Source organism: Carassius carassius, chromosome 9 (genome assembly GCF_963082965.1).
Source record: "Carassius carassius chromosome 9, fCarCar2.1, whole genome shotgun sequence".
Taxonomy (NCBI): domain Eukaryota; kingdom Metazoa; phylum Chordata; class Actinopteri; order Cypriniformes; family Cyprinidae; genus Carassius; species Carassius carassius.
Window position 1 is genome coordinate 3,013,620 of NC_081763.1, and position 12,619 is coordinate 3,026,238.

Here is a 12,619-nt window from a genome sequence, read left to right on the forward strand (position 1 = left end):
ATGTTTCTATGGCAACCAGTGAGGTACACTTCGACCGCCAAACCGCGCTTTACATTTTCTCCCATTTTTATAATAATATAAATGAACGGTTTAATCTTAAAGTTTTAGTGATCAGATTCAGACTTGACGCAGAGCAGAGAGCACAAAGATGTTAGCAAATAAATAACGTCAGCGTCCATGGCATTGCACGAGCTATCGTTATTATAGTTCAAAAGAGCAAACAGTCGAAGTTATTATGCGAGTTAGCTCGAGTCAGAATGTACATGTGCACAGTAGCATTTGTCATCGTGACATCAAGTGGACTCTTGAAGCTGAAATGATGAGTGGATTAAGCTTGGACTTGGAATAAAGAGAGGAATAACATGAATAACTTTCTTGTCGAAGGATTGTAATGCATCACAGGCAGTCAGGTAGAGAGACTACGGCTCCTTAAATTAGGTAAGACAAAAAGTTGTATTTTTCGCAACAGGTTTATTGACTTGTAATAGCAATTTAAGGTGGAATATGTGACAATCGGGTCCAGTCGGGTCTGTGTATTCCCTGCGGGATTGGGTCCAGCTTTCAAATAATAGACGGTCCGGCCGGGTCCAGGTAGGCACTTCTCGGATCTACACGGGTCCGGGTCCAGCTTTTGAAATATTAGACGGGTCCGGGTCGTTTCGGTGTAGTACATTACAGGTCTCTTTCGGGATCGGGCATCCAATCCAATCCAATCCAATCCAATTTTATTTATATAGCACAATTTAAAAAAACACATGGTTTCCAAAGTGCTGCACACAGAGATACAAATACAATAATAATAAATAACAACCAGAAGCATAATAATACAATGGACTCAATAGATAAAGTAACAAAATTTAAAATTAAACAACAAATAAATATAAAATCCTTAAGATAAAATAAATGAATGAAGTCAACTTCCTACTAGGTGTTAAAAGCCAAGGAAAAGAGGTGGGTCTTTAGGTGGGATTTAAAAACAGACAGAGAGGAGGCCTGTCTGATGTGCTGAGGCAAACTATTCCAAAGTTTTGGAGCTGCAACTGCGAAGGCACGATCCCCTCTGAGCTTCCGCTTTGTTTTAGGCTCTCTCAGGAGCAGCTGATCTGCAGACCTGAGAGACCGGGAAGGAGTATAAAATTGTACAAGCTCAGAGAGGTATAGCGGGGCAAGACCATTGCAGGATTTAAATACAAAAAGAAGAATTTTAAAATTAATTCTAAAATGAATGGGCAACCACTGGAGTGAGGCTAAAATGGGGGTCATGTGCTCATGTTTTCTTGTGCCAGTTAAAAGGCGAGCTGCAGCGTTCTGTACCATCTGTAGCCGAGAGATGGTCGACGCACTGACCCCCACATACAGTGCATTACAGTAATCCAGCCGAGTGGTTATGAAAGCATGGACTACTGTTTCAAAATGCTGTCTGGAAAGAATTGGTCTTATTTTGGCCAGCTGCCTCAGGTGAAAGAAACTTGATTTCACGACAGACCTGATCTGGCTCTCAAGTTTAAAATCGGGGTCCATCTTCACCCCAAGGTTTGTAAATGTTGGTTTCATGTACTGTGTTAGGGGACCAAGATCTGGCAGGGGGGTTCCAGTGGATCCATTAAAAACCATCACCTCTGTTTTATCATGATTAAAATTAAAAAAGTTAAAAGACATCCAGGCCTTGATGTCATCCAGACATTTCAGTAATGCAGTAACAGAGCTGGTGTCATTTTTCTTAAGAGGTACATAAATTTGGCTGTCGTCTGCATAACAGTGGAATAGAATCCCATGCTTCCTAATTATAGAGCCAAGCGGGAGTAGGTAAAGAGAGAAGAGGAGAGGGCCAAGCACTGAGCCCTGTGGGACCCCACATGAGAGGGGAGCAGAGGATGACACAGAGTCGCCGAGGCTAACACAAAACGTTCTATCAGCCAGGTACGACCTGAACCAATCCAATGCCACACCTCTAATACCCACCCACTGTTCCAGGCGAAATTAGGATCTCATGGTCTACTGTGTCGAAGGCAGCAGTTAAATCTAAAAGCACGAGAATCACAGAATCACCAGAGTCTGTAGCTAACAAGATATCATTAAAAACTCTTAAAAGTGCTGTTTCAGTGCTATGCAGAGATTTAAAACCAGATTGGAAAATCTCGAGAATATTTTGGTGTTCCAAAAAGGCCATTAATTGACCGTAAACTACTTTCTCGATGATTTTTGAAAAAAAGGGAGTTTAGAGATGGGCCTGTAATTGGAAAAAACAGCAGGATCTAGCCCTGTTTTTTTAATCAGTGGCTGCACCACTGCATGTTTAAAATTCAAAGGGACCACACCTGAGAACAGACTACTGTTAATGACTGAGGTAACATAAGGACCTACAGTAGGGAAGATCTCCTTAAAAAATCGCGCAGGGACAGCATCATTTGGAGAACCTGAGGGCTTCATATGACCAACAATCTCCTGTACTAACGACAGCGTCACAGGCTCAAACTGGTTAAAAATAGCAGAGCAGGTGACAGAGATTGATGGGTCATACGCAGAGGGGGAAATTAAAGCCCTAGTAGAACAAACCTTGTTGATAAAAAAATGAAGAAAATTTTCACAAACAACAGGGGAGGACTCCATACTGACAGATTGTGGGTCGTTCAGGACAGAGCCAATAGTCTTGAACAAGATGCGAGGCTTGTGGCAGTTTGACACGATGATTTCCGACAAATATTTTCTTTTAGCAGCTTTCACAGTAATTTGATAGCGTCGCCAACAGTCCCTAAGCATTTCAAAAAACACCTGCAGTTTGTCCCTCTTCCACCGGCGCTCAGCTCTGCGACACTCACGTCTAATAGCCCGAGTTGCGTCATTCAACCAGGGCTCAGATCTGATTTTAGGCTGCCTGGTTTTTAATGGAGCCACAGTGTCTATTACATGCTTACAGGTGGAGTGAAACCATGAACTGAGCTCTTCAGTAGATGAGACAGTCTCAGTAAAGACGCAGCTAAGATTGAAGGCAGTGGAGAACTGAGCGGCAGTGGAAGGGTTAATAATACGACAGCGCCGAACAGCAGCAGCAGATCTAACTGTAGTATTACAGGCAAGAGCAACCTCGAACAGAACGGGCATATGATCAGAGAAAGTTGCATCACATATCTCAAGATTAAGAACAGGCAGACCATAAGATAAAACAAGATCAAGTATGTGTCCGCGTTCTTGTGTAGGTCCGGACACAGACTGTACAAAATTAAAAGAATCAATAAGGTTTAAAAAATCCGCTGCCATTGGCTTATCAGGACAACATACATGAATATTAAAGTCACCGACAATAAGGACACGGTCATATTTAGGCATAATTTCAGCCAAAAAAACAGAAAATTCATTTATGAAGTCCTTGTTGTACTTCGGAGGTCGATAGACCACGGCACACAGTACGATGTGAGGGTGACCCAGCACAAATAAAGTGAGTTCAAAGCTGGTAAAAGAGGATGACGGAGATTGCATCTTACACTTATAAGAACTCTTAAAAAAAGTGGCTGTACCTCCACCTCGACCCGACATCCGAGGGGAGTTAAAATAACAGCAATCATGTGGTAATAGTTCAATGAGAGCGCTGGACTCACCAACAGTCATCCACGTCTCAGTCACGAAGAGAAAATCCAATTCTCTGGAAGTGAAGAGATCCTTTAGAATAAAAGTCTTGTTCGCTAGTGATCTAGTGTTCACCAGACCGAGTCTGGTAGGAACCTGTGGATCTGCTATATCAGCTGTCTGGGGAGTCCAACATATAGGCCGCAGGTTGCAGTGATTCACCCCGCACCAGCGGGGGCGAGGAGAGCAGCGACCGCGGGTCTGAAACCCATCATCCGGGCCAACGACAGGTATCAGCCAGGGGTCGTCAGGTTCCAGTAAGCGCCGGGAAATAAGGCCGCCACGCACGCCTCCAAACTCGGTCCAAAGAGCAGAAAAAAGGTCCACCACAGAAGCCTTCAGCCTCACCAGCCGACCGCTACGTCTACCCCGACGTCTACGTCTACCCCGACGACGGGTGCACTTACGCCGAGGAAGTGGGTGCGGGAGGCGGCATAGGTGAGCAGGGATTCCCGCCAGGAACGGGGGTAAATTCCCACGCCCAGATTGATTCGACTTTACTAAAGCTTCGGCGTAAAGTCGTAGATCCAGCAGTGTTTGGCGATTATACACCAGCAGAGAGTTGACATTCAGAGCAACAAGTGATACATACAGCACAAACACACAGAGCGCAAGCAGAGACAGACGGCAGGCCACACACACTGGCGCCATCTTGGTTCCAGTCGCCATTCCACCCCTGGCATGAATATTTGGACCCGTGAAGACCTCTAGTAAGAGCAACAACAACAATGTTTTGTATGCAATGTGCAAGGTTTATGTGATTGCTCCAAGTCTTCTTCTTCATTTTTAGTGAATCTCTGTGGCAAAATTACAGCGCCACATACTGATCTGGCATGTATACTACTCGTTTTCAGTCAGTTTCACTGGTTTTGTGTGGACGCAGATATTTCTTGATACGACTCCATGTGAACAGCATTTTTTTTTAGAACGAGGGAAAAAAAGATCAGACTGGGGTAAGCTCCGGCTTCGTGTGGATGTAGCCTGAATGTGAGTGTTCAAATATGCAAAGCAATCATTTAATTAAATATGTGATAATTTGCATAAACGTCTAGATCAAAAATCTGAACATTGGTAAGGTGCAGAACTCCACAGAGGGGATTCTGGTTTTCTCTTGTTATCACTCCACAATCATAAAATACTATCAGCAGTCAGAAAAAAATATTTTTGGAATAAAATGTATAAGAAAGCGAAATGATATATGTGTAAAACCCTCTGTAAAAACTTTCAGAATATAGATAGGAATAATATGAATGTATGGTGTATGAAAGTGATGCTGGACTGGAGATTTGTAAAAAATAAATTAATTAATTAATAAAATTCTCATTTTAAGGAAATGGCATTTAAAGATAGGAATTGTAATCGAAATCTACTGATACGAACAGTTAAAAAGAAACATTTAAAACTGTATTTTGGATGTTTTCTTTACACTAGACTAAAAAAAAAAATACTTTATGAAAAGCCAAAATCTCAAAACTGACAGATGCTTTTTTATTTTTAATATTATTTGTTTTACTCTATTAAAGAGTGTTCTTAGACTAAATGCTGCAAGACAAAAAAATGCTATTTGGAGACCTCACATCCTGACTTCTAAGAATGATTTGTAATAAATACTTTTCTTGAAAGGAATACACTTTCAAACTACTTTCTGCCTCTAGTCTTATTGAAACAGGAACTTGCCACAACACTTTTGACAGAGGTTTTTGTCTGAAGTGTCTCACCTGTGACATATTAATACATGAGATGGACGTTTATGAAATACAGTGATGTTAATAGATGATTATATTATTGTCCTGTTGTTTATTATATTGTATGCTTTTTTCACTATACTTACTTAATCCAGTATTAATATAAATTTTGTTTTACTTTAAAATGTACCTGAATGTTAAGTGTGGATCAAAGACAAAAAATGGTTTAATAATAAAATGTAATATTGCTTTAAATTGTTGTTTTTCCCATATTTTTTTAAAAAAGGTTTTCGGTTTAAGTTTAAGAAATTTTGTACGTTTTTTTTTCAAGAAAAAAATTAATACCATACATTTTTCCATGATTTACAGAAGACACCCACTAAAATGTCACGTGTAACAATCTTGTCTAGCATATTTACAACAAAAATCTATTTATGACATTAAAAGACTAATTACTTTCACCCTAAATACTAATTAGGTTTAATTTTACATTTAAAAAATTTAAAACAACAAAAAAGTTATATGCCCCCTTATTATTTTATATATATTAATATGTACGAGTCAGAATAAACATGTTTTTTGAATTTTTACATAAATATTGTTACACTGCATGACAATGTTACATTATTTCAACCAAATTTTGACATTTTATTCTCCAAAAACTTATTTGAAAACTTAACAGTAGACACTTTATGTACATTTGATGTGCTTTCTATGGGCATAAAATAACTTTTGTAAATTTCTTTTGATGCAGACATCTTAATGTCTTTGACCCATGTATATGTTGTCTGTTGCTGAAATGAACTATTGCTGATGATAGTAGTGAAGGCATGCCATTTGTTAATCATATTTAACATCAGCATAAGTCAGCCTTGGACAAAATAGCAACCTATTTGATTAAACATTCTTTAACAGATGGCGAGCTAAATTGAACTTTACGCGCCATGTCTTTAAAATTCGAACACATTATTCTCAATGAGTGTACACACACCGGAGGCGCCATTCGGTGTCTGTCCGCGGTGCCCAGCTACGACTCAGAACTCTGTTCAAATTCCTGCCGCGCCACAGAGCGCCATCAGCATAGTTTTATATTAAATAACATCATATTTGTTTCAAACCGTTGTTTATACATTACACCAAGATACCACTGCTGCAAAATACTAGGCTACCTACATTAGTTGTACAGCTTGAATAAAATGTAAACATATATAATTAAATGTATAATAAACTTAGTCATTTTAATCTTTTATTTTTCTCTTGAGACATATTTCACATAGGCTACGCAAAATATTACAGTATTTGCCTGTCGTGATTACATTCAGTCTCAATGGCAGCCACCTAGTGGATTTACAAGGTCACAACCATCACAACACACTTCAGGTCATTTAAATAGCGGAGTAGCGGGCCGCAAAAGATGACAAACTAATCAAGGACATAGGGAAATACCCGGATTCAAATATTCAAAGACAACACGAGGAAGTCATAAACGTGGAGGAAGATCGCGTTTGTAATCGGTTTTTCAGGTAAGAATGTCTAATTTTCGATCTGAGGTAAAATGTTCAGTGACAGTCCTTAGAAACGTTAAGATATAAGCATACCTATATAATTTTTTTTAGCTTCTTTGTTTTTATTGAGCAAACAAATCAGTATTAGTAGCTACAGCATTAGAAATGTTGAAAATTGCTTATAATAATACAAAACAATTGATTAATGGCAATCTAGTAGCTAGTGATAATCTAGACTAAATTATAACACAGATTCTTTTCATTAATTAACGTTCAAAACTCATTAATGATCAATTAAAATAATATATTTAAAATAATAATAATAAATTAATTAAAATGCATCTTCATCTTGCTGCTCAGAACTTGATTCAATATTGAGCTCCAGCAGCATGTGCGCGTCCGGTGTGCGATACCTCGAGCTGTCCTACATGTGGCGCGACGCGACGCGGCGCTTCTCTACCGGTGTGCGACCGCCTTAACTATACAGGCTGCTCACAGGTTTTAGCCCGTTGAATTATGACTTAAATTTGATTTGACATTTTATTATTAACATTAGAGACTAAATCAATCAATAATACATTTTTATTATTTTTAAATGTTTAAGTAAAAAATACATTTTAAAAAGGCCTAAATTTGTTGCTAGGTGCTTTTTGAAGAAAAAGATGCTAGGGTAGTCTGCAAAGTTGCTCAATCTAACAACAAAATTGCTCAACTGGCAACACTGCCTTGGGGCTGGGGAGGAGTGAGCTGATCTCATGCCTGTTATATAAGACTTGGCTGAGCAGGCAGATTTCAGTTGGTTAGGAGCAACGAAGAGCAAGCAGATGGCAAGCAAGATTGTACCCACAGGCAGCAAGAGGCCCGCAGACAGCAAGAAACCCAATGACCCCTCAACTCAGGTTAGATAATATATTTAACATTGTTTGTGATAAAGTAGTTACTGTTCTTCACAAACATATAATTCTAACTATAAAATGTTACTCCAGTTTCCAGTTTATTATAGGCACTAGAGGTATTAAGCACACTGTGCATGTGCTGCACTTAGAATAGCTTTTTTTATTATTTAATAATGACATTATTCTTATCTGTTTATAGTCAACTGAGCTGCTGTTATAAAAAAAATTACAAAACCTTCTGATCAGTCACAACCTAGAATCAGCAGCAGTGTGAAATTAAGAGTTTCAATGTTGGAAGAGTACAGTAACTTGACTCCTGTTCTTTCTATACTGTATTTTCAGTCACCACAATCTGTTCATCAGGGCGTAAAGGTCAAGTTTTTGATCAATATACCTTTGAAGGTGGATTCGGAGGTTCAGGCACAGAAAGGGTGTCGTTATCTACTCGATGCTCTTATTGAAGGCTTTAAAGAAGAGGATAGGAAATTTACAAGGGACAGGAATGGCAGAGAGGTGCTCGAAGATATAGCCGTGATTTTTGGCATGAATGGAAAACACACCCCAGAGCTAGTTGAAGTTCTGAAAAATCTCGAGAGATTCAGGCATGATTGTAAAATCAGGTATTCTATAATCACTTACACTTGGGGAAGCGGTGGAACAATAGCAACTGAATTGACTGATGAAGAAATTGAAAGACTGCAAAAAAAATCTAAAAAGCCTAAAAAAATCATACCATACCAGGATATTCGAGAGTATCTGAAAAGCCACACTGCTACAACAAATCGTGCACGGGAGTTGAGAGGAAATGATAGAAGTTGTCTGGTTTACTTCAGTTTCATTGATAGCGACACTTTCAGGTTTAACTCCATCTACAGTGAATACTTACAAATTGTGAGAGAGGAGCTGAAAAAAGATCCACCCATCCCACCCACCGTCATGTCGACTGGTTATGAGTTCACCCACGAGAAACAACAGCACCTTGCAAGTGACCTGGACCTCCAGATTCGTACAGCCTTAGCAGAGATCAATGGTCTCTTTGTGTATTACCCAGAACCCAACTTCTGCGTTCTAGTGGATGACGGAGAAAACACCATAAAGGAGAATTTCATCAAGGAAGGAAGGAGAAAAGGCGATTACAGAATGGAGTCATGCGTTTTGATCAGGCAGGTCAAGAAACGTGCCAATTTTAAAGCTGTGTTTCCCGTCAGTAAGCCCATCATCATCGTTGCACCAGAAACATATAAGAAATATGAGAAAGAGCCAGAGCTAAAAGACCTAAAGATCGGACAGTCAACTCTGAATGACAGAACTTTGGCAATTGGTCTATACTGTAATGGGGCAATTGAACTTAAGGGAACCTATAAAGGGGTGGATTCACCAAATGACCCCAAAGTACACCCAGGAGCATATCATTTAAACTTGAAGTTCATCAGGGACTTGTATAATTGTGATGATGACGCAAAATTTGAAGAGCTGAGTGAAAAAAATCCATTCAGCATGGATGGAGGAGACGGAATAGAAGTAGTCGAAGCTATCAGACAAGCAAGAGAATGCAGAATGTTTTTTGAACAATTTCAGAGAAATAATCAATAATCATACTCATCTGAATCAGGAACAGCCACAATAATTAAAATATATGCTTTTGTTGGTTTGATTGTTTCTATTGTCCTCATTTGTAAGTCACTATGGATAAAAGCATCTGGTAAATGATTAAATGTAAATGCACGAACATAGTATGTTATTCCTGAAAGAGATTAAATTACATCAAATGTTAATAAAGTGCCATCTAACGTTATGTTGTTTTTTTTAATGTACTAAATAATTAAGATATGACTATTCATTAATTTTTACATTTATTTCCAAAATGATTTAATCGTTTGTTGTTGTTTTTATCTTACATCTTTATATTCACATCAACAATTTATAATCAGTTCAGTATACAATAGATGTTTGATGATGCCCAGGACATTTATTAGTATTAAATTAATGTATATATTTCATGTGTAACAAATCTGAAGCCTTATTTGATTCTGTTTTTGCTTTTGGACAAATGTATTAAAGATTAAGAAACCTAATCTGTATATTATCATGTTCACTGAATCATTTAAAGAAGGAAATAAAAATAAAAATCGATTTTAGCTTTGATTTGTCTCCCTTTTTGAGTGTTAGATCTTAACTAATGAACAGATAATCTTGAGTTATCTAAGCCATTTATTTAATGATTACTGCATCAGAAACTAAGGCTGACTCATCCCTATGCCCTGTTCCCAACACTCCCCCAAAAACATCAACCAACAAAACTTCTTTGAAAAGTATAACTTGAAACCTTAAAACATGTAAACACATTGCCTTGCACCAAATAATGTTCTTTTTAGCAACATCATATGACCCTTTTAACATGTTAGACTTTGATATTTAATGTGTAAATGTAATAGTGTAATGTCTGAATACTGTTCTGAAACCACAGAGGGATCTGTCAGCTGAATATTGACTCTAATCTATTTGGACTACATTTCCCATGGGCCCACGTACCTGGGACTGATCACACTCTCACCTTCATCACATCACACAGACTTTAGCTGTGTCCCAAAGTTGAGTGTACACACTTCGAAGGACACAGACTTCGAAGACCAGGTCTCCGAAGTGCACAAAGGGTCCTCCGAAGTGCGTGAGATGCTCCGCCTTTGCAGGATTTCCTAATTCCACCATCTGGTGTTTCTGATTAGCGCTCTGTCGCATAGCAACAGTATGAGCGTAGCACTGACTCGAGAGGACAATCCTGCCAGGATAGGAGGAGCCAGAACTGCTCGTTTTTGTTTTTATGTTTTACATCAAAGTGGAGAAGGTGATGTACCTCAGGCTTAGCCAAGACCGAGGCCAGATAAGTTACACTGGTTTGCTGTGATCTTTGTCAGATTACAACTTTAAATGCAGGTACTGACTTGGAGCTTACCTGAATACACACACACTACAAATAGCAGTTCAAATGCTGACGGATATCTCACAAAGGTTTGAGTTTATGTAGTTTATTGTTTTGTCCATTGTGATCACACGTAGACAGGATTGCAACCCGGATTTAGGCAGTTAACCATAAGAATAAAACTGAAAAAAAAAAATAATAATAAAAACAAATAGAGCATAGTACAGCTTAATGTTCAGCGGCAGCTGTGACAGCCAAAGAGTGCTGTTTGACTGGTCCAAGTCCTTCAGATGCAGTCTTTCATATATTTAGCAATAATTAATTAATATTCTGACAATAAATGTAATTACTTTCACTTTAAAAATAATCAGAGGTGGACTGTAAGGAAGTACATTCATTAAGTACAAATATAAAGTTCTACGTTTTGTGTGTGTGTGTGTGTGTGTGTGTGCGTGTGCGCGTGTGTAGTGTGTGTGTGTGTGTGCGTGCTCTTGTTTTTGTATCATATCAGGACACAACTCTGTATAATGACATGGGTATGACACAGGTATTACAAGGAGATGGTGACTTATGAGGACATAACCCATTTCCCCATTTTTCAAAACGCTTATAAATCATACAGAATGAGTTTTTTTGAGAAAGTAAAAATGCACAAAGTTTCCTGTTAGGGTTAGGTGTAGGGTTGGTGTAGGGCCATAGAATATACAGTTTGTACAGAATAAAAACCATTACGCCTATGGGATGAACCCACTTTACACAAAAACAAACGTGTGTGTGTGTGTGTGTGTTTCCCCTCTCAGGACAGCAGTACTACAAAAATATGTTTTTTACAACCCGATGCATTGTTGTAATTATAGTTTGTTTTAATGTGTAAAAAAATATTTACAGGGCAAAAAAAAATAAAAGAATGTTTTGTGAAAAAATTATAAGCTAACAATGTACATTAGTTCTCTTATTTACACATGAATATGCAAAACAAAACTACAAAATGTACAGAAAGTACTCTTATTTACGAATAAATTACACACTAAAACTGAATAATATATACAACTTATGCATTTCGTTTTTAACTTGCATCACAAAAATAAACTAGAGAAATTAGGTTTTTCCATAGACAATATGACATTTAAAAAAAGATACTGTAGAACTAATGTACCCATTTTTTCCTACTGTTATCTCTTGGCTAATAAAGAATGTATTTGTTAAGCATTCTCTCAAGAAGAGAAAACTTGCGCTCTTCTCTCTCTGAACAGCTCCACTCTTGATTTCCTCTCTGAACAGCTCCACTCACTCCCTCACCTGTCCCAGGACACTTAGCAAATAAACCATGCCTGTTAACAACAACAGCACAATGAATTTCAGTAAAATGAGTTTATTAACTTTGTATTTTTTTAAACTCTTCCAGCAGGCTCACTTTCTCCAGAATAGTACTAAAACAAGAGAAAATAGAAACACTTATTAAAAATACAAAGACGGGTTTGCAATCTGAACATTAGGAAATATGTTCAGATTGCAAAAAACAAAATACTGCAGTGCTAAAGTTTGGTTAAAACATTTGTAGACACATCTTGCATGACTACGCTACAGGAACACAACAAAGATAAAGTATGGCCTTATATAGTGGCTGTCTGATTGTTTGTGGGCTTTATGTAAAAAAAAACCTGGCTTTTAACACTTTCGCTTGGTATTTGAGTAAAGGAAAACACAATACTTACATTTCAATGTGAAGTCCCCCACAGAACTCTGCTTTTGAATTTAAAAACCGTAGTCATCGCCCCGCAAGTGATTGTTAGATATGGTAGGGTTCGAAGTGTCCATAGAATCTACACTTCATATTCATATGAAATAAAGGGCACATTTGAAGTCGCTTTCGAAATTCGTTAGCCTTCGTCGAGCCACGGTGACGCATTCACACTTCAAGGCTACGTCTACATTAATCTGGATACATTTGTAAACAGCGTTTTTGTTTTAAAACGCTCTCCGTCCACA

The 12,619-nt window shown here is 38.1% G+C and overlaps 1 protein-coding gene across 1 annotated transcript; it reads left to right on the plus strand.

Moving 5' to 3' along the window:
- The first annotated feature begins 7,638 nt into the window (after nucleotides 1–7,638).
- Nucleotides 7,639–9,848, plus strand: LOC132148717 (uncharacterized). Its single transcript, XM_059557418.1, has 2 exons — nucleotides 7,639–7,713; nucleotides 8,053–9,848. The coding sequence occupies exons 1-2, from the start codon at nucleotides 7,639–7,641 to the stop codon at nucleotides 9,301–9,303; spliced, it is 1,326 nt and encodes a 441-aa protein (XP_059413401.1). The 3' UTR covers nucleotides 9,304–9,848.
- The last annotated feature ends 2,771 nt before the right edge of the window (nucleotides 9,849–12,619 follow it).